Below are 23,351 nucleotides of genomic sequence, written 5' to 3'. Positions count from 1 at the left end.
GTCAAGCCGCATCTCCATTTTAGGTTTGTTTGCACATTATGTCCTATTATCGGGTTTGAGGGAGATTAATTTGGTTAGGTTGAGTGTCATGCAGGCGTCGCGTCCTCATGGCATGCATGGTCGAAGCCACATATCTCCATTTCTTTGAGCTTGTAAATTGATGTTTGTAATAGATATATATTTTTGACAAAAGGTGGTTTGAGAGAGATATTAATTCACGCTCTCATTCATCTCCGCTCTCTCTCTCCCTCCCTCCCTCTCTCTCTATCTCCTCTCTCTCTCTATCTCCTCTCTCTCGCTCTCTCTATCTCCTCTCTCTCACTCTCTCTCTATCTCCTTCTGATTGATGGTTAAACATTCAAACTGTGAAAATTATGATCATGTTTTTGTAAGCTAATATATAGTATGAACTTGTTATATTGAGTTGTAAGTTATTCTGGTATATGTTTCATGGAGGTCTAAACGTTGTATTTTTTCCCTTGCCTTTCAGGTAGCAAGTGCTGCTGGGAAATATTCAAATGAGCCAAACAGTAAGCTGATTATTTTTAAATATAAAAACATATTTGTGAGATGGGACTGTATCGTTGAGACCAGAACATAGTTTATTAATCTGTTTCCACAGAGCTCAGTTTTTTCTCATAGTTCCAATATGGTAGTCTGGCAGTGTAAATTGTGTGCAGCTTCTTTGACTTCTAGAATACAGTTATTTAAACACTACTGTTGTGAAGGGCCAGATTAAACTGAATATATATATATATGTATCGTTTGATATACTTTGTATATTATTTATATATATACACGGAATATCCCTTTACCTGCGTACAGACCAGAGTAATATTCGCTCTCCTATTGGACAGCGGCCCCAGGCGCCAACGACCAAGCCCCCAACGGCAAGTTCAAAGGCAACTCCGGGCATGTCAGTACATGCCCAGAGTCTGCATAGTAATACGAGACAAGAACTGAGGTTGGGACTAGATATTCACCTTACGTATAAATACGGCGCAGGTGTAAACAGCAGTAGTCTTACCAAAACCTTAATACCTTCACCACGAGTCAACGTGCAGTGAAGTGAGCAACCTTGCATCTAAATAGAATAGAGCATTGAGAACCGCGTGCGAATAGAATGTTAAAGTGTCAGAGTTTAACGCAGTAACGTTGAGTTCGACTTAATCTAATGTGAAGTAATAGTCGATAATTTATTGTGTATCGTGCGGCTACAGTTCTTCCGTGACCATGATCCATCGGTTCGTCGTGCTTTAGCTAGTGCACTTATCCAGGCTGTGCAGCCTAAATCCGTGCCCACACCCGAGGAGTCCTAGGCGAGAACCGTTGGAGTTGTACACAGGAGAATCGACACCGGTGATTGCAGAACCATTTCTGGTTGGATTATATTGCAATCTTTAATACAGTCAGGGTTTTGTAACCCCTCAGTTACAACTACAGACTGCAACACAGCCACTTTTCCATAGAGTCAGTCCTCTTCCATGCCTCCATACTAGGGATGCTCGATATTGGCTTTTTTACCGATACCGATATTCCGATATTGTCCAACTCTTAATTTCCGATACCGATATCAACCGATATCAACCGATACCGATATATGCAGGGTTTCCCCGTCCAAAAAACGGAATAATTTCAGGTAACTAATCATTTCACTGGATATATATAACAACAAATATTGTTATTGTTTTTTTTTGTTTTTAAACCGATACCGATATTTTCCGATATCACATTTTACTGCCGATATCGGCCGATAATATCGGTCGGCCGATAATATCGGACATCCCTACTCCATACTGATCTGTAAATTTAAGACGCTAAATGCATTGAGTACTCATTTGTCAAGATATCATACTGCACAACTTAGCAGTAGACCAGAACAGAGTCTGAGCCCTGTGGTAATAAAATGCCCTTTGTGCGCATTTCGGGAACCCTTTTCTGAATCAATTTTCTTAAGTCATCTCAGAAAGCATTTAAAAAATAATGAAACAGTGACATGCCCATATAAGGATTGTAGCTATAGCACAAATGTTTACTCTTCATTCAATTGCCATAAAAGCAGAGAACACCAATTAAGTCTTGCATCAGACTTAAAAGCTGTCGTTGTTGAGGATCCCCAAGACAGGATTTCTGAGGTCACTAGTGATTTGCATGAAGAATGTCCAGGCCAGAGCATAGAAGTGGTGGATGATGATGATCAATGTGACACTGACAATCTAAGAAATCAACTTAAAATGAACGTATCTTCCTTGTTCCTAAAGATGCAGGCTATCGTCCATGTCTCAAACACAGCTAACCCTACTGTCCCTACTGTCCCTACTAACCCTACTAACCCTACTAACCCTACTGTCCCTACTGTCCCTACTGTCCCTACTAACCCTACTGTCCCTACTAACCCTACTAACCCTACTGTTCCTACTAACCCTACTGTCCCTACTAACCCTACTAACCCTACTGTCCCTACTGTCCCTACTAACCCTACTAACCCTACTGTCCCTACTAACCCTACTAACCCTACTGTCCCTACTAACCCTACTAACCCTACTGTCCCTACTAACCCTACTAACCCTAACCCTACTAACCCTACTGTCCCTACTAACTCTACTAACCCCTGCTGCATGTTTGGACCATGCGATTTGAGGCCAAGCACCGCTTTTTCAAAAGAGTGGTGCATGACACTCAAAACTTCAAAAATATCTTGAAGACGATGGCAATCAGACACCAACACATGATGGCATATCATCTTGCTTCACCATCATATTTCAAGCCAAAAACCCAGGCATCCAGGGTTGACTCTGTTCTGGTTTCATCTCTACCAGCAGTAGCTCAGGTACACATTAGAGGACACACAGTTAGTGACACAATCTACCAGACATCAAAGGTAACCATTGATGGCACAGACTATGTCTGTGGAATGTTTCTCTCCGTCAGAGTCAGTGGTGGACTGTCTACATTTAGCCAAATAGAACAGATCTACCTTGTGAATAACAAGGTTTCTTTTCTGTGTCGAGACTATGACTCCTGGTATATAGAACATCTTAGGTCCTATGAGCTGTCAACCACACAACCACATATGTCCATCTACCTACAGTCTGGTCTCAATGATACAGTCCCACTCTCAGCATATATGATCGATGGTCTGCTGCTGCTGCTGACTCCCAAGCGATTCATTCAAGTGAAACGGAAGGTGAATAGTTATTTTATTAATCGATTATTGTGTCTTTATTCACTCGTTGTGTAATTGACCAGTTTATATTCTGTATAAGTTCATATTCTGTATATGTTAATAATGACGCTTTCTGTGTTGTGTTTATGACTACTCCTTAGGTCCTTGAGCTGCTGTCTGTCGACCGGACCACATCTGTCCACTGTCCATCTACCTGCAGTCTGGTCACAACGATACAGTCCCACTCAGCATACAAGATCGATGGTCTGCTGCTGCTGCTGACTCCCAAGCGATTCATTCAAGTTTCCATAGCACAATGGCAGCTGCCTCCCCACAACCCATGATCCTTCGTGTTGTTGAGACAGACCGGGCTAGAAAATTAAAACTCAGTTCACGACCCGCCTCTGTTAATGCACTGATCACGATTATAAAAGAACAGTTGGAAATAGACCTTGACTTCAGTTTGCTGTATGAAGATCCAGACTTTGATGGGAAACTTACTTCCCTTGATGACATTACGGAATTGCCACAAAAAGCTGTTGTGCACATTTCACTTTCGCTCGACTCCAGCTCTCTCGCATCTACTGATATACTTTCAGATATGTCATCTCCATAACGTCTAAGCAGATGGCCTCCAGGTCCTTTTCCAGTTCCTTCATTTGCATTCGATGTTGAGCTGAAACTTAGAGACGGAAACAACGAATTTGAGAAGAACAAGAGACACCTTAAGTTGACAAGAGACCTAAAGCACGACATCTTAGAAAAGCTTGCATCTACAATGTATGCTTTCAAGGCTTATCCAAGTGATAAAGAGATAGCAGTGGCTTCTGCGGCTCTTGTCGCCAAACATCCCTGCTTGAAGGAAGCAGGATCTGAGACCGGCTGCAATGGATGGAAGAACAGCATCAAATTCAAGATGGGCAATTTCAGGAACAAGCTGAGACGGGCAGGATGTGAGGAGGTCACTGTAAATGCTGGAAAAAGAGGTAGAAGCAATCCTGATGGCGAACCTTCACATTCCAACATTAAAAGACCCAAGCGAGCAGAAGTAAACTTCCTACCCAACTATCCCCAAGGAGAGGATTCCTTGAGGCTTGAGCAGTTGAGGCAGACAATTGCTGAAGAAGTCAAGAAGACTGAGAAGAACCTGCCCCTCATTAGAAAGCTGATGCAGACCACATTTGCCCTGCGCCGACAGACCATAGTGAAGTCCAGCCCACCAGTGAAAGAGCTCATGGACCTCTGGCCTGCTCTCAAAATGGAGTCTGAGGTAATATAGATCAGCTCTCTCTTTCCTGTGTTAACATTTGGCACATTCTGTGTGTTTTAAAGTGAAACTTGTGATTCTTAAGCCTGGTTTATATACTCTAGCGGCGCATCTGCGTGTGTGTTCTGTGCGCCCCCGCAAGCTAGTCATCAGCGACCGATTCCGCAAAGCATGTAATGACATGGTTGACCAGAAATCCCGCCGTCATGCTCTGAAGCCCAAACCAAACAAAGTAAGAGATCCACCAAGTTGAAGTGACTAATTGATGTTGATATACTATATTGTCCTGCTGTTTTTAAATATAGGTGTATGCAGAGTTCCAGCTGATTACCAACCAGAACCTGCCCAACACATTCTACGCTGAGCTTGACCGCCATCTTCCTCGACTGATGACGTTAGTCAGACAGAAGGCGTCCAAAACTGGGAACACAGCAGATGCTTTGGCTCACATTTTAAAAATCCACGATGAACAGGTGAATAGATTATTATACATGTCATAGGTCGAACCTCTGTAACATTGAACAGGTTCAATGATTCAAATGAGCTTTTGAATTTTACAATTAGTCCACCATTGTGTTTGCCATTTTTCTGATTGCATTAAAGATGTGAACATGTTATTTGTGGACATATCTGATTGGACTGTTTAAAATCCGCTTTGTTCAGTAAACATTTCCATATAATACAATTATTTTTCTTCTTCTTAATCTTACATCTTAATAGGAAATCCATGATGTTCACACCAGGCGTACCACTGTTCTCCATGCCCTGCCTGTGTATCTGCATGAGGAAGTCGCTGGATTTTTCAAAACCTGCACAGTGAGTCAGAGTAAAAATAATTTACAGTACAACTGTATATTAAGTGAACAGTTAATCAAAATGCTAAGTATCAGTCTTCCTTCCTTCCAGGTCTCCCTTGTGAAAGAAATATTTGATCTCGACGGGACTAACCTGGTTAAATAAAAATAACCTTCTCACCAAAAAAATTGTTCTAACTAAAATATAAACAACTTACAAACACAACTCCATATACTTAGCTTTGTGCTGCACTTTGTAGAAACCATGGATTTATTTGTGATTATTATGTCTCTTTCATTCCTTCAGGACACGTCTGATGAGCCAGAGCTTCAGGGTGTTGCAGTGGCCCTCCTTACTGTCATCAGTGACCATGCATGACACAAGTCCAGTTCACTACCAGCCTGTGACAATCTCTGATTGGTGATTCCTTCCTGGTAATGTTTGGACTAATCTATGCACTACACCTCAGCTACCCCAAGGGACTTACCAACACTTTTGAATTCATTCAGAAGATTTTACTAGGTCTAGAAGCTGGTAAACTGTCGCCCAGGTTGCAGACTCTCAAGAATGACTTGATGATGCAATAATTTTTTTTTCTTCTGATTTTTCAATGAATTTTCTCCCCGTCCCAATTAGTCGTTGTGCCAATCCCCCCCCCCCCCCCCCCCCTCCCCTACCTGGTGCTGTATGCATGTTCTCCTACGAGTCGGTATAAGGGCGTCCCGAGTCGATCGCACGCTTCCCCCGAGACATGCGCCGACAGCCAGTGACGTCTTTTCACTTGGCAGCGAGGGCTCTCATTGGTGAAGTGTAACGCGTGGGAGGGCACGCTATCTCCACCAAGTCCTGCCCCGCTTAGCAAGCGCCGAGACCTGACCTGTAGGCGTCGCTGTCCACAACGCCAGATTCCCACCCGCCAGCTTCCCCACCCCCTAATACTGCCGAATTGTATTAGTGTGAACGGCCAGCCAAGCTGGTGACAACGCAGGGAGTTGGATTCGAACACGCGAATCCAGTGTCTCCAGCGTTGGTGACGAACGCAATCTCCGCTACGTCACCTGACCGCTCTTGCATTAAACTTTTGAAGGTATTATTTTGACATGACAAGGAAATTAATACCTCACCCCACATCCTTCTTTCAGATGAGTTTCTATTCCTTACTGTAATCAGTGATCATGACACAAGTCCAGTTCACTACCAGCCTGTGACAATCTCTATTGTCATTGAAAGTCATATCATGATCAGCTTCCCCAGATTTGGTGATTCCTTCCTGTAATGTTTGGACTAATCTATGCACTACCCCAAAGCACTTACCAACACCTCAAAAGTGTGTCTATAGAAACTCATCTGAAATGTCTTGTCATGTCAAAATAATACCTTCAAAAGTTGCTGTACTACTTTGCAGATGTTCAGCCAAATAGGTCCAAACTACTCAATGTACCTTGTTCTTTATTTTTTATGTAATATGTTTACATTTGAGAGTTTTACAGTTCGAATTTTCTTAACCGTCTATAGCTGGCATTATTGTAATTTCATCCAAGTAAGTTTTAGAGTTGAAAGAGTTTATCAGAATCTCAAAGGCAACATCCAAGTCCCAAACGTTTGTTTCTCGAGGAACAATAGGAGGCAATGGGCATAAATGCCACTCTGCTCTGACTGCTTCCATTGCTTGTAGGCAGTGGTAGAGTTAGTGTTCTCAGTACAGAGTACAAGGCGATATACCAGGAGCCATAAACGCAACACAGAAGCGTTATTATTAACATATACAGAATATGAACTTATACAGAATATGAACTGGTCAATTACACAACTAGAGTGAATAAAGACACAATAATTGATTAATAAAATAACTATTCACCATTAGCTGGACTCAGTTCCGTTTCACTTGAATGAATCGCTTGGGAGTCAGCAGCAGCAGACCATCGATCTTGTATGCTGAGAGTGGGACTGTATCCTTGAGACCTTGTAGGCAGTAGTATACTGCCCTGTCAAGGGCTAACCGCAGTAACTTGAAAAAAGTAAAAATTTAGTTATGAGTGAAATTGACCTTGTCAATAAATGTTATCTTGTGACCAAGTTTCAGATGTTAATGTCGCTCAGTTTTGGAGATATGGGGTTTTAAAAACTGCAGTAACTACAAAATCACACTCAAAACCCAGGCAGACCGCAGTAACTTCCAAACAGTGAAAAATGGCTTTAAAGTGTTTTGACTTGCCATCCAAAATGTGTTATAGGTAAATAGATGATAGTACCCAGATTTAACATGTATTAATGAAGTAATCTTTAGGCATACAAAAATATGACACAATTATTTTAATTAACCCCAAAAAAGCAGATATTGCACTCTGCTGCACGATTTCCTTAAATAATTATACAGGTAATGTACAGGCAAAGTGCAGTAACTTCAAATACAATGTTGTTTTCCCTCCAGCTTTCATAACTTAACCTAGCCATTTTGAAAATGAAATTTAATACCTGAATATATTGGAATGATGATGATCCAAATAAAATGGCTAGGTGAAGTTATGAAAGCTGGAGGGAAAACAACATTGCATTTGAAGTTACTGCACTTTGCCTGTACATTACCTGTATAATTATTTAAGAAAATCGTGCAGCAGAGTGCAGTATCTGCTTTTTTGGGGTTAATTAAAATAACTACGTCATATTTTTGTATGCCTAAAGATTACTTCATTAATACATGTTAAATCTGGGTACTATCATCTATCTACCTATAACACATTTTGGATGGCAAGTCAAAACACTTTAAAGCCATTTTTCTCAGTTTCACTGTTTGGAAGTTACTGCGGTCTGCCTTGACAGGGCAGTATAGTTAGTGTACTGTATAGTGTTCTTAGTACAGAGTACTGTAGTGTTCTAGTTATCATTCTGCAAACATAGCCTGCTCTAAATGACGGATGGTGCCTCTGACATTCTGACTAACTCTTTCAATGAAAACACCATCTTGTTCCATGATACATCATGGAGCAAATACATGCAGCTGCATTTCCATATGTAGGTATGTGCACTATTAACAGTATTGCCAGCTGTATAGCATGTAATGTGGATTGGTATTTTGGTTCCACATTGGCAGGACCCAATATACAGCACAACGTTTGTGAATTTTACATGTGCCAAGCGGATTGACAATTTTCAGATAATCTATACATTTTATTCTGTACTGTACATAGATACACTGTGTTATCCCAACGGTCACAATAGTTGCCGTCAACATGTTTGCTCATTCTATGACCACACTATACAAATTTGAGTAATTCAGCCAGGATGTAAACGGCTCTGGTCATGTGCACTGCACATATTGAGCCCCTTTATTATTTCAATATTTGCTGGAAATACATTGATACATCATTCAGTAACATTTTCAGAGCCTTATAACAAACATTATTACACTATTGTGACCAGAGGGATTAAATGTGTAATATACATTACATTGTATGTACATGTTATAACATGCATGTATTTATTTTCTATATATATTTTCTATATATATATATTTTCAATTTTAACATTGCCATAATGTTGGAGAGGGCAACACAATGTTTTTGTAAGATAAATAGATGTATACTCTTTGAATAGAAATAAATATAAAGAGTTTGAAGTTGTAACACAATGTTTTTGTAAGATAAATAGTTTCGATGAAGAACAAAACCTCCTAAATGCATACAAAAAAAGGGGAAAACTTCATATCTGCACTTTGCAAGGCACTAATACCTGGTCGGTATTGTTAACATATATAGTCCAAAAACAGTGTACTGTGTTTACAGTGTTATTGTACATTGCCTACAGATTATATATGTATACTCTTTTATACTCTTTGAATAGAAAAAAATAAAAGAGTTGTTTGAAGTTGATATAATGTGCTTGTGTAGTTATTTTTCTGTTAACTTTTTCACATGGATTTTAAAACTGAACCTTAAGTTATAGTAACTGCAAATATTTGAGTTGATTAACTTAAAAATTGTAGTTGATTAACTTTAAAAAAATGAGGCATGGGATGGCCTCAATGTCGTTGAGTTCTGTTAACTTAATCACATGGATTTAAGGTTGAACCTTAAGTCACAGTAACTGAACATATTTGAGTTGCCTCCACTTGAGAACCTTAAGTCACAGTAACTGAACATATTTGAACTGCCTTAACTGAGAACTGTAAGTCACAGTAACTGAACATATTTCAGTTGACACCACTTGAGAACCTTAAGTCACAGTAACTGAATATATTTGAATTGCCTTAACTGAGAACTGTAAGTCACAGTAACTGAACATATTTGAGTTGACACCACTTGAGAACCTTAAGTCACAGTAACTGAACATATTTGAACTGCCTTAACTGAGAACTGTAAGTCACAGTAACTGAACATATTTGAGTTGACACCACTTGAGAACCTTAAGTCACAGTAACTGAATATATTTGAACTGCCTTAACTGAGAACTGTAAGTCACAGTAACTGAACATATTTGAGTTGACACCACTTGAGAACCTTAAGTCACAGTAACTGAATATATTTGAATTGCCTTAACTGAGAACTGTAAGTCACAGTAACTGAACATATTTGAGTTGACACCACTTGAGAACCTTAAGTCACAGTAACTGAACATATTTGAACTGCCTTAACTGAGAACTGTAAGTCACAGTAACTGAACATATTTGAGTTGACACCACTTGAGAACCTTAAGTCACAGTAACTGAATATATTTGAACTGCCTTAACTGAGAACTGTAAGTCACAGTAACTGAACATATTTGAGTTGACACCACTTGAGAACCTTAAGTCACAGTAACTGAATATATTTGAATTGCCTTAACTGAGAACTGTAAGTCACAGTAACTGAACATATTTGAGTTGACACCACTTGAGAACCTTAAGTCACAGTAACTGAACATATTTGAACTGCCTTAACTGAGAACTGTAAGTCACAGTAACTGAACATATTTGAGTTGCCACCACTTGAGAACCTTAAGTCACAGTAACTGAATATATTTGAATTGCCTTAACTGAGAACTGTAAGTCACAGTAACTGAACATATTTGAGTTGACACCACTTGAGAACCTTAAGTCACAGTAACTGAATATATTTGAATTGTCTTAACTGAAAACTGTAAGTCACAGTAACTGAACATATTTGAGTTGACACCACTTGAGAACCTTAAGTCACAGTAACTGAATATATTTGAATTGCCTTAACTGAGAACTGTAAGTCACAGTAACTGAACATATTTGAGTTGACTCCACTTGAGAACTGTAAGTCAGAGTAACTGACCATATTTGATTTGACTTAACTGAGAACCTTAAGTCACAGTAACAGACCATATTTGAGTTGCCTTAACTGAGAATTGTAAGTCTTAGCCAACTGAAAACATTTGAGTTTATCAACTTAAAAAAATTGAGGCATGGTATGGCCTCAATTTTTTTAAGTTCTGGAAACTTATTCGGGTTTACTGTGTGTGTGTGTGTGTGTGTGTGTGTGTGTGTGTGTGTGTGTGTGTGTGTGTGTGTGTGTGTGTGTGTGTGTGTGTGTGTGTGTGTGTGTGTGTGTGTGTGTGTGTGTGTGTGTGTGTGTGTGTGTGTGTGTGTGTGTGTGTGTGTGTGTGTGTGTGTGTGTGTGTGTGTGTGTGGGTCGACAAATGACAACGTGTCTAGTGTATTCGAGAATATTCCAATAAATGGCGTTTATGGGAGAATATTTAAAGGGGCTATGTACTGCTATTCCTAGCACTATTTGGGCAACTTTACACAATTCCTGTTAGTCTATTGAAGACATTTGTAAGTTTTTTTTTTCAAAAAAATGCATTGTTTTATGGCCTGGCTCCGCCCATAAGCACTTTGAGTGACAGTCAGTCCACAGTCTGCACTGGTAGAGGGAGGGAGGGAGGGGGGGAAGAGAGAGAGAGAGAGAGAGAGAGAGAGAGAGAGAGAGAGAGAGAGAGAGAGAGAGAGAGAGAAAAGCCGTTATTGACAAGGCCCCCTCTCTCCCTCCAGGGACACGAAAAGTCCGCGGGGAGTGGGGGTGCTGAGATATCGATCGTTTTTTTATATAATTTTTTTTTTTTTATATAATTTTTTTTTATATAAAATATATATATTATATAATTATACTTGTAGTTGTATTGTCTGCGAGACATCGCCACCACGCAACACGTCAAAATGCTCGCTATCTGCAAACAGCTCCACTGTCTGTCACGTCATAACCAACACTCTCGTTCACTAGAGGATACTATGATGAATTGAAAATGGGGGACCCTGGTCCCTGATGTAAACAAGACGAAAGTCTTTCTCTGGTCTGCATCCCCTTAACAATTGTATGTATTGAGCTGTACTGTACTCTACCCATTCTGCAATCTGTTAATAAACTTTTCAATCAAACTTTTCAATCAAAACCGCTGCCCAACTCCGCGCTCTGAGCGTGCAACGGTGCAAGACAAGCAGGGCCGCCTCAGGGGGTGTGCGAGCAGTGCGGTCGCACAGGGCCTCGCGGGAAGGGGGGCCTCGGACAAAAAATAAATAAAAAATAATTTTTTTTTTTTTTTTTTTTTTTTTGCGAGGCCCCCCTTCCCGCGAGGCCCTTTTTCATCACAGACCTAAAATCTAGTTTTCCTTATATGCTTATATATTTCACATTAGACACGTTCCTGGCTCTGAGGCTCTGCAGGCAGCAGAATTGGTTTCAATGAGGGGAGGGGTTACAGCCAGGTAGCATCTGTTGAGTTCATTGTGTGCGTCTGTGTGCGTGCTGGGGGGGGGGGGCGTGAACCGACTCATTGCCAGACGTGAGCGATTCGACTCACGCTCACGGTAATGAATCGGCTCTTATGAACGAGTCGCTCATGACCGACCCATCACTAGCGTCGGACTATTTCGCGCGTGCAGCATTGGATGCCAGCCAAGATGAAGAAGACATCATTCGGCAGATGGACTGAAGATGAAAGTTGTTGCATGTTAGACAGTTCAGTCAGGCTAGCCATCCCGGTTAAAGACAGGGACAGCTAGTTAGCTTTAGCTACGTTATAATATTAAGTGTGGTTCAGTCGGGATATAGCCATGATGATGTCGGCTAGTAGCTAGCTTGGCTAAATGCTAACTAGCGTTAGCTAACCTAGAGACAGCGCGTGCAGCCAAGATGAAGATGATGGTCGTTCGGCAGATGAACTTCGTCAACTCCACGCGGTTGTCTCCATCCTCTTGGACGTTTGGTGAGTTTTTAATGCCCTCTATTCTATTCCCGCCGTGGATCTCTCTCTCTGTCTCTCTCTCTCTGGAGCCAAACTGGCCGACTAGCTGTTGTAGTAGTAGTAGCTAACGGTGTGTGGCCTGGTGTCAGCACCTGTATTGCTTTTCTCACGTTACAGTTTTTCAGTGGTAGCCGCATAGCTTGCTTCTGCGTTAGCTAATGGTTAGCGATAGCCGGGTTGAGCTAACTGTTACCCAGTTAGCTGTTTAGCTACGACGTTAGCTGCCGGCTGCGCTCGGCTGGGAACGTTAGCTTGATGCTATCAGTTAGCCTAGAGTTAGCTGTTAGCTTGTGCTACGACCATTGACATTAGCCGTGAGAATAGCAGGGGGTTCTGGCACTCTGACTACGACATCATCTTTGACAGAAGATGTAGTCGGGCCTGCACCATGACAAGGCTCCGGCCATAGCTTATTTTTGTCCCGCCAGCGAGAGGCCTTTCGTCAACGTGGAGACCTGTGTTGCGGCCTTTCGCCCTGCGTTCCTTGGTGCAGGTAAGATGAATGAAAATGTAATGACATTACCCCACTCTTCCTTCCTTCCCCTCCCGAATGTTTTGTTAATAACAATGTTTTTTTCCAGGCAAAACATGTTACTTCACAACATTTGTGTGCTGTGTGTGAATTTTGGGTAGCTTGGGTAGCGTTGGGCCGTTGGTCAAAGCTGTGTGTGGCCTCGTGTCATTACCTGGCTAGCCTATTTAGCTGATGTCGGCCATTGGCTCCTTGCTGCTTTGTTTTCTCTGGTATAGACCCTCTTCTCTTTGGATTTAAGTGTTGATCTTTGTCCTTTTGGATCTCTCATACATGCTCTCTCTCTAACACACACACACACGACAAACACACATGCTCTCTCTCTCTCTCTCTCTCTCTTTCTAACACACACAGTCTGCCTATGGCGGCCTTTCTCGATGGCTAGGCTGTGCTCGCTGAGTCTGTACCTAGTCAAGGATCTTCAGTCACAGTGCTCAGGTATTCTGCCACTGTGTACTCTCTGTTTAGGGCCAAATAGCATTTCAATTTCTTTCCAATATGTGTCTCTCTCTCTCTCTCTCTCTCTCTCTCTCTCTCTCTCTCTGTACACTGTATATTGACTGTAGAACGGGAGCTCTCTCTCGCTCTCTCTCTTGCTATATGTTGACTGTATCATGCCCAGCCTCGGGCAGCGCTATTATTTAAGAATATGTTGACTGTATGGAAAAAATATATATATATATATATATATATATATATATATATATATATATATATATATATATATATATATATTTGGGGGGGGGGGGGGGGGCTCGCGTTTAAATCTCGCACAGGGCCTCGCATTTCTCCCAGGCGGCCCTGGAGACAAGTAACCGTTCTGATGCACACATCACAGCCCAGCTTACCCCACCTGGCTGTTGCGCCCTCCCTCTGCAATTCGTTCCCCGCATACATGATCGCCGCCTCGCCGGCATGCAAAAGGTCTTCGATCACCCTTCCGGGGGCTCGGATAGTTCTGCTGGCTTGTTCATATATTCCTTTACTGCGAATTCAGCGTCCCAAAAGTTAACTATCCCAGGCAGGGCGCAGCCGCTGTGTCTATTTTTTTTACCAACGGATTTTCAGTTCCGCATTGACGCTTCCAGGCCGCGTCTATTCGAATCCCAACCGGTTCATGCGTCGGCTACATGCTGTTAATAACACTGCATTATCGAGATGACGATCTGAATGAATTCCAAGAGTAGGGTAAATCTGCAGTGCCGTTCCGCTCTGTGACATGAGTAGCCTCGGTTTAGGGCCCAAATTTGGAATAAAATCCAAAACAACCTTGCAGTTGCAGTTACACTCCCATCCAGCAGGGGGTGCTGCAGCCCCTGCCGCACCCCCCCTTCTCGCGTCCTTGTCTCCCTCTCTCTTCCTTTCTCTCCCTCTCGGTGATGAGTCCGCACGCGGCAGAGAGAGAGAGGGAGGGGGTGGGAGAGAGAGAGAGAGAGAGAGAGAAAAAAAAGACAGGCAAGGCCCCCTCTCTCCCTCCCTCCCTCTCTCTTCCTTTCTCTCCCTCTCGGCTCTCGGTGATGAGACGCGGCAGCTTGTGTTTTTTTTTTTCTTCCTTTCAATCTCCCGTTTGCGGGTGTGTGGCGCGCGGCCGGCAGGTACCCCCCCCCAAGTGCCCCCTCTCTCTCCATCTCTCTCTCCCTCTCTCTTCCTTTCTCTCCCTCCAGAGCGCACGGGCCCCACTCCGCCTCGCAGCTGAGGAAGTGGCTTCCTCCACTCGCTGTCTAGTCTAGGTAGAATGGGGGCGGGCATTAGCTCCAACCACAGAGCCAATCGCATCACTGTGCGCTACCCAGAGCCCGAATGACGTGACTCAGGCCTTCAAATCAAAATGGCCTGATTTACTGGAGGAGGAAAGGGGCTGAGCTGAAACAGAGCAATCCGCCAATATGGTATTTAGACACTATAACACATTGATACGAACTCCTATTACTATAATACAATGCTAGAGACTGAAAAATGACATTTATAGTACATAGCCCCTTTAAATTTTCCGGAAATTTTCGAGAGAACGATAGCTTTTCGAAATGCTATAAAAAGGATATGAACCGATTAAAAAAATAATCCGTTTCGACAATGTTGACTGCAAACAAGTCGGGCAGATTAGACACATAATTTAAAACATAGATTATGCGTTTTTAACGCTAACATTGAAGTGGATGATGGCATTCAACGGGGTAAAAAGGTAAACAAGGTCGGCACTGATAGTGTTAAGTGCTGCAGCTCTCTCAAAAAAAATAAGTATAATTCTTCTTTTTGTAGGTTTTTGGGCCGTGTTCCTAACAGTATATCATGTTTTTCTATACCCACTTTCTCGAACATCTGTTCCATTATGTCTAAAATATCTGACCAGTAGAGTTGTATTTTTTTTACATGTGAAGAATATATGTGTATGGTCAGCATTCTTCTCTCCACACTCCCTCCAGCAGCCGGGATCATTTTGTGCGAATTTGGACATACTCCATGGTGTTCTAAAGTACCTCATATTTATTTTCCAAGCATACTCCTGCCAAAAGGGTGATTTTATGTAATGGAAGATATCTTTAAAGCTTTGATTCCACTCCTCATCTGGTATGTTTGTTTTCAGTTCCTTCTCCCATTTATTTTTAATATAGCTTAAATCTTCAATTTTGTTTTCTTGAAGCATTCTGTAGATTTGTCTAGTTGTGTTTTTGAGGTTATGGCTTTGTTGAGTCTTTATCATGTATTTCAGAAGGGGGTGGAGATCTTCAAGAGTTTTAATTTGGACCTTTTCTCTTAAGTAGCTTCTTACTTGCAGGTATCGGTGAAAGTGATTACTAGGACAGGCATATTTATTAGCTACATTTTCAAAAGAATCCACTCCTTCATTGTACATTTGATAGAAACGTATGAGGCCCTTAGCTTCCCATGTCTTAAAAAAAACCATCAATACTGTTGGGAGAAAAATCTGGGCCCCATGATATTTGTCTGATCATTTCTTGTTCTTTAATTTGATTTATTTTACATATTTCCCTCCAGATTTTAAATGTGTTATATATAGAGTAATTGTGTATTTTGATCTGTGCTTTTTTATATCTAGAGAAGATCAATGTGCTGAGTGATTCCACTAAATTCAACTCAATTGACTTCCATTTGGGTCTCCTCTCATTTTTCATCCATATTAGAATCGGTTTTACCTGTGCTGCGTAATAATAATAATTAATTAAATTAGGTAATGCAAGTCCCCCTCCTTTTTTTGTTGCAGGATTTTGAGTTTGACTCTAGGCTTCTTTTCATCCCATATACATTTTCTCAGCAGCCCCTCCCAAACATTGAAACATTTCGGTGTGATGTATAATGGCATGTTTTGGAATAAAAATAGAAAATGTGGCAAGATGTTCATTTTAATAATGTAAATTTTTTCAAATAAAGTGAGAGGTACAATTTTCCACCTATTTGAAATTTATTTGAAGGATAAACCCCTTCAGATCTTCATTTACAGAATTCTCCAAACTTCCATAATTACACTGATGTAGATGGTCTAGGTATAGTTATTCCCAGATATCTCACTTTGTTCCGGTCCCATTTAAAGTTAAACAGTTTTTTGAAGTCTTTCTCCAAATGGTCACCTATTTCCATAGCTTCAGTTTTATTTAAATTAAGCTTATATCCAGACAGAAACCCATAGTTTGTAATTTCATCAAGTAACTCTGATAGTGAAATATATATATATCTGTAAGTTACACTATGATGTTGTCCGTGTACAGTGCTAGTTTATGTTCATCTTCCTTTATTGTGAGACCTTTTATCCTCATATTTTTCATTATGCTTTCGGCTAAGGGTTCTATGCATAAAGCAAATATTTGGGGCGATAATGGGTCCCCTTGTCTTGTCCCCCTTTTTTAAATAAAGTTCGTAGAGAGTGTCCCATTCACTCTTACTCTTGCATTAGGTTCTTTATATATTCCCTTAATCAATTTAATAAAAGTTTGGTGGAATCCAAAATTCTCACATACTCCAAATATGAAGGGCCATGACACCCGATCAAAGGCTTTTTCAGCATCTAATGTCAATGTCAGCATTTGTTGCTTTGTTTGTACTGCATAATCAATGATGTTAAGAGTATGCCGCACATTGTCGCTTAAGAGACGATCTTTAACGAATCCTGTTTGGTCCAAGTTAATTATATTAGGTAGTATATGTGAGAGTCTGGTTGCTATAATTGATGTGAATAATTTTTGATCTACATTTAAGAGCGATATTTGTCTATACGATGAACAGTCTGTCGGGTCTTTTCCTTCTTTAGGTATAACAGTAATGATTGCCGAATTCAGTTAAAAGTTATAGCGAATCAAATTGATTGTTATTCATTCTGGACGTGAATATTCATGTATGAAGTGAACACTTGCCTTGTGTACGATTTTCGATTGTTTGAAATTAGTGACTGTGTTGTTGGTTGAACCGCATACAATTAGGTTGGAATAAGCCATTTAAGTAATTTAGTGGTTGAGTTCCCTAACGTTGAAATAGTAGAGTAAGGTAGGCAACAGGTACCTCAAGACTAACTATTACACTCAAAGTAATTGGTTAATTTAAGCACTCAGGTAAGACTTGTGTCCTTCACTAGACTAGACATAAAACAATAACATTACCTAATAATAAAGAGATAACATGATTTTTAAAGAGAGAGAGAGAGAGAGAGAGAGAGAGAGAGAGAGAGAGAGAGAGAGAGAGAGAGAGAGAGAGAGAGAGAGAGAGAGAGAGAGAGAGAGAGAGAGATCTATCCTGCTGTTTGGTTGTTGGCAGTACCTGGAGAAGTGTTGTTGCAGTGACACCATCTGCCGTCCCCAGGCTAAGACCCGCCTCTCTCTCCCTCTCGCTCTTCTCTCCACGTCCAGATGTTGGATGCTCTCCGGCTGGGATTATTTTTATGGATCAGTGTCAACGGCGGAGCTGCAGGGGGGAGGGGAATAAAAACAGTTTTTTTCTGTTAAGAGGAGAATTCAAAGTGAGCAAAGTATCTCTCAGATGTATTTCTCAGATGTGTGACTGAACACCAATTGTCAATCGATTTACTTGAAAACAGGATAAACACAACACAGCCCTCCTCTCACCTCACCTCCCTCTAGGGGGGGGGGGGGATCGATACAGTAATACTGTATATCGCAAGGTTTCGCGTGCCGATATTATTGTTACAGTGACGCCTGGTATGGATCTTTCTTTTGGCAATCCCATTTTGCTGCAGGAAAACTGATTGGAATGAGGTGAACAGACTGAAAATGAAATAGCAGATGGTAACAAGGTTTTCCGTTGGGGACATAATGAATAGTTAATAATAAAGTTGTGGTCAGTGTGTGTTAAAGAGGCACTATGCAATTTGTTTCATGTACAATTGGCCAGTTTGTACAAAAGCGTTCATAATTCCTGCTTTTTGCCTTTTTATGGTTCAAGTTTTCAAGTTTCTTTATTAGTTGTCATACAAAAATACTTTTATATAAAATGCTTCTTTCTGTTTTTCTCCAGAGATTGTGCTAGATAAAAATAGATAAGTATAAAATAAGTATAAGTATAAAATAGAAGTCAAGTACATAGACAAGTTTCTTTATTAGTTGTCATACAGAAGTACAGAATACTTTTATACAAAATGCTTCTTTCTGTTACGCTCCAGAGACTGTGCTAGACAAAAATAGATAAGTATAAAATAAAATAAGTATAGCAAGTATGTATAAAATAGAAGTGACGTACGTAGACACAAGTGTTCAGTATGTACATACTGTATGTACAATGTTCAATGTAGAGTAGAAGTAACTGAGTTACCATACAATATACTAATATACAATATACTATATAGTGCAAATGTAGCAGGTATATATAATATACTGTTATGTATTCCACAAATAATCCCTCCCTCACGTTTATTTTAATTCAATTATTATTATTTTATTCTCAAAGTCTTTTATTTTGAAATTGTCACTTCCTCCCGAAGTGACGTATTTCCTTTCGTATTTCCCTCTTCACATCAGTCTCTACTGGATGTTTGAAGGGATAAGATGGTCGCTCATCACCTGTAAATATATTTCTGGTCTAAAAGAATGTTATGATGGTTTAAATGTGTAAATAAGTTGCCGGGTAATGAACCAGTTGTATATAATAGTATCTATGTTAAAGATGAGCAGTTGTGCACTTTTTGTAAAGCTATTTAGCAGTGGTGACAATCTTTTGTGTATGACACATGTTGATTAGGCTAGTAGTATGGTCTGAGAGTTGTGTAGGCCTCGACCTGACTGTGTGACATATTTCCCCATTGCAGATCATGTGAGCTGTTGACGCCATCTACTGGCCAATGTTTAATATGTGCCTGTCTGGGTGTTTTGACAGGTAAATGGAGGAACTCTATTGTTTATTTTGCATTATTTTATTGTATTGTTTTATTATAAATGTGTTATTTCAGTGTTTGATAAAAAATATGAGTCTCTACTGGATGTTTGAAGGGATAAGATGGTCGCTCATCACCTAGCATGTGAGCTGTTGACGCCATCTACTGGCCAATGTTTAATATGTGCCTGTCTGGGTGTTTTGACAGGTGGCATAAATACTGAAAATGGAATCACAGCCTGTGTTTACTTCCAATACACGTTCGACAGAGGAGTAGGCTGCAGACCGGCTACACAAAGGAGAAATGGGATGAGGTACAATTTAGGTACAATTTACAGTAAGGTGTGATGAGGTATGGGTTGTAGTGCAAATTCTTTACCAATAAATATAAAGTGTGTTTAGGTGTTCTAAATCTAAAGTGTGTAAAGTGGGTGCTGCAGTGAGTTGTTTGTTTAAAGTGAGTGTGTGCGTGTGGATGTGTGTGCTGTGAGTGCATTTGATGGTTGTTACATAGTGTTATTGTTCGTTGAGCATCCTGATGGCCTGGGGATAGAAGCTTCTTCTGAGTCTTTCTGTGCTTGCCATGAGACTCTGTATCGCTTGCCTGACCGCAGCAGTTCAAAGAGGCAGTTGTTTGGGTGGCTGGAGTCTTTGATAATTCTCTTAGCCTTACCCATGCACCGCTTGTTGTAAATGTTCTGGAGAGTGGGAAGCCCCCCTCCAATTGTGTGTTCGGCTGAACGGGCCACAAAAGTGTTCAATGTACATATATACAATATACAATGCAGAGTAGAAAAGTAACTGAGTTACAATACAATATACAGGTATTTTTTCTTCTTCAGTTACACAGATATCGTGATGTATCGTAGATGAAACAATCGGGCCAACTACCAGTATCGTATCATAGCGTGAGTCCCACCCTTACCTCCCTCTATCTTACATGCCGTAGTTGTGAATTAGCATTTGCGCCGTGTCTTCCCCAAAGTTGACAGGTTGCGAGTTCAACTAACTCACCAACCCATGACATGACATACAGGGACCAAATACCTGTAATAAGATAAGAGTCAAAAGAAGCCCCAGCAATAGTCGCTGTGGCAAAAAATTAAATGCTAGTACAATTATCATAAAGGTGTTAACCTACGACTCATCCTCAGGGGAGAATGTCTGTCTGGAGAACGCTAAGCTTGAACAAAGCTGTGCCACACATTCAGAAAATAGATTTGATATGGTAGATATTGGTTGGCCTAATGTACGCTGGTATTCCATATCTGTAAAAGGGAATAACACTGCCTATCTACTACTCCACTGCTATACTATACTGCATAATGAAGCATATTCACCTCTTCTCTCAAAATGAACTGACAGGCTGGCATGTGCTCTTGTGTGTGTGTGTATGTATGTATGTATGTATGTATGTATGTATGTATGTATGTATGTATGTATGTATGTATGTATGTATGTATGTATGTATGTATGTATGTGTGTGGGGGGGGGGGGGGTGATATCGCTGGCTGTGTCCTTTTCTACCACCTTGAGCATTCATTCCTTTTTGAACACTAGACCATTGGGGCTAATTGGCTCACCATTCTAAATGACCCATAATTGGTGATTATCAGTCTGGGGCTCTGGGCCAAAGAGTTCTGGGCTTGCTCTTTACACACCCCCCCCCCCCTCTAACTGTGGCAGGGGAGACTTTGTTTGGGATTAAATGGGCCAGCGATCAGTAGGTCTTTCTGGATTGTTCTCAGGTCCACCATTTTGTGTTTAACGGAATGTTCATGAGGAGGGACACCAATTGACCTATCTGAAACCCGCCCTCTTTTCTTGATCCTACAATCATAATTGTTTGATCAAGAAAAGAGGGCAGAGTTTGAGATAGGTCAATTGGCCACAGATAATGGCTTCAGAGAGATTATGACATCACGTGAAAACAAATGATAGGCAGACTGCATTTGAAAATTGTTGTCCAGGCAAAAATGTTTCAAATGAGTAAGCCTGAGCCAGGGTGCCAAGATGTATTAGCTTACTGCTTGGGAATGTTTAAAGTTTTCATAATGCTATCCAGAAAGTAAAGTTATGTATATAGAACCCCATTTACACCTGGTATTAACCTGTTAAACTCTAGCCATATTTTCAGAAAATTCGCCTAAAAGTACGTACCCAAGTAAATTAAGAATTGTTTACTTGGGTACGTACTTTTATAGTTTAATGTACTTTTATAGTTTATATTATGTCTTTATTATTCTCACTGTCATTATTGTTGTTATTACTGTTAGTGCTATTGTTGTTAATGTCTCTGTTATTAAGTCTACTGTACTGTGATGTCTCGTTCTATGTATGTTCTAAAAAAAATTGCGTGATGTGTATACAAGGTCCATTTGCATGTTCTTGGTATCTAGGGACATCTATGGACCTCAGGGACCCCAGTGTCAGCTATATTGTGTCTGTTACTATGCTTGAGTAAATTGTAATGAACCAAAGGAGAATATAAATTATTATTATATATATATATTTTTTTTTAATCTTTGACGGTGAATAACACCATGCTAACAATGACCAAAAGCTACTTCTTGAGAAAAAGTACAATAAAAAGCTAAGCAAATTATCAAAGGGCAGATCATTTACAGGTTTTCTTTGTAGATACAGTACAGCATTTTGCCATCCTGACATATGCAATATGAAATATGAATATAGAATATAAAATGCCAGGCCTGTACATGGCTTTATATGGTCAAGTGATACATAATTTGAAAGGCCAAGATCTCCTCTATTCGAATACCAGTGTTAAATCTGGATGTAGTACCACCAGGAGCCTGGTAGAGGGCAGCAAAGAATGTGAATGTAAGTACAGTTACTTTTGTATAATGACGACAGTTGCGTCCAAAAATTACCGGATTGAGTCACATTGAGTTTATTTTTTTGGAAGGTAAAGAAACAATATACGTTGTATTTTATGGCAATAACGTTGAGGTTTGTTCGACCCGTGAGATATAAACACGATATTCCAGTCAAGGCTCTCTCACCGATTGTGAGAATTATTGGACAGCGTTGTAGCCAATGAGTGTCGCTTTCCAATGATACCCCACGTGGAGTTGTGCGAATCTAGGTGAAAATTTACGAGCGAAAACCGGAAGTGAAAAATACACGGAATACATTGCCATCAATGAGGAAATGGATTACTGGAGAACTTTTCTTTTGTACACAGATTACAAAAATAGCTCTACATCACCCATTTATGAACGGATTTGTATGAAATCTGGACCTCTACTACATACCCACAGGGTTTTCCAGCTCATACCAATTTATTTGGATATAATTTCTTTGGATATTGCAACTACTACAGAAAAACGTGAGTACATTTTTCTACAATTCAAGTTCAGACATAATTGTTACTCTATTTCATTAGCACTAAAAGTGATCTTTCTTTATTGTCTCAGAAACTTCAGAATGTTATCTTTCTAAGAGACCAGGTGTATGCATGTGCTATAAGTATAAAGATACGCTTTTCAAAAAAAGTATGCAGTCCTCAAGTTCAAATTAAAAAATTGCCACTTTTCTGGATGCCAGTTAAGTGGTTTTAATACTCTACTTTACTCTTGGCTACATTTGAAAAATAAACGTAATCACTAATACAAACTATTGATATATTTGTGCAACGTTAAATAAATCTCGGCCCTGTACAGGGCCGATCAGGCTTAAGGGGTTTTAACATGAGATCTGTATCTGAATAGGTGAAAAATGGATGTGAATACAAGATGTGAACGCAAGGGGCGATATTGGGTCGTTCATTATCCAGTGATATCCAGATACAGTTTGCATGTTAAAATACCAGCTGGAAATTAGGTCTAAAAGGCAGTTTAACTACATCTGAACTACACTGCAGGTAAATGACAAAAGATGGACAGCTAAATGTGGTTGCAATGTAGCGGAGAGCTGGCTGGACATAACGCTTGGTTATTATTCCCCTTTATCACATGCAGAGGGAGATCAATGTGAAGGAACGTTGGGTTATG

The 23,351-nt window shown here is 40.3% G+C and overlaps 1 protein-coding gene across 1 annotated transcript in view; it reads right to left on the bottom strand.

The window, feature by feature from the left end:
• LOC311224521 (nck-associated protein 5-like) overlaps nt 1-23,351 on the bottom strand; it is a 470,803-nt gene that overhangs the window by 322,154 nt on the left and 125,298 nt on the right. Inside the window, exon 2 of the mRNA XM_084309543.1 lies at nt 17,773-17,916. Coding sequence (XP_084165669.1) covers nt 17,773-17,801 — 29 coding nt within the window. The 5' untranslated portion in view covers nt 17,802-17,916. The remainder of the gene's footprint in view (nt 1-17,772; nt 17,917-23,351) is intronic.

The sequence above is a fragment of the Notolepis coatsorum genome (genome assembly GCF_963971535.1).
Source record: "Notolepis coatsorum genome assembly, chromosome: 3".
In the NCBI taxonomy this organism is placed as follows: domain Eukaryota; kingdom Metazoa; phylum Chordata; class Actinopteri; order Aulopiformes; family Paralepididae; genus Notolepis; species Notolepis coatsorum.
Note: the sequence above shows the minus strand (reverse complement) of the source record. Positions and strands in the feature narration are given on the sequence as shown.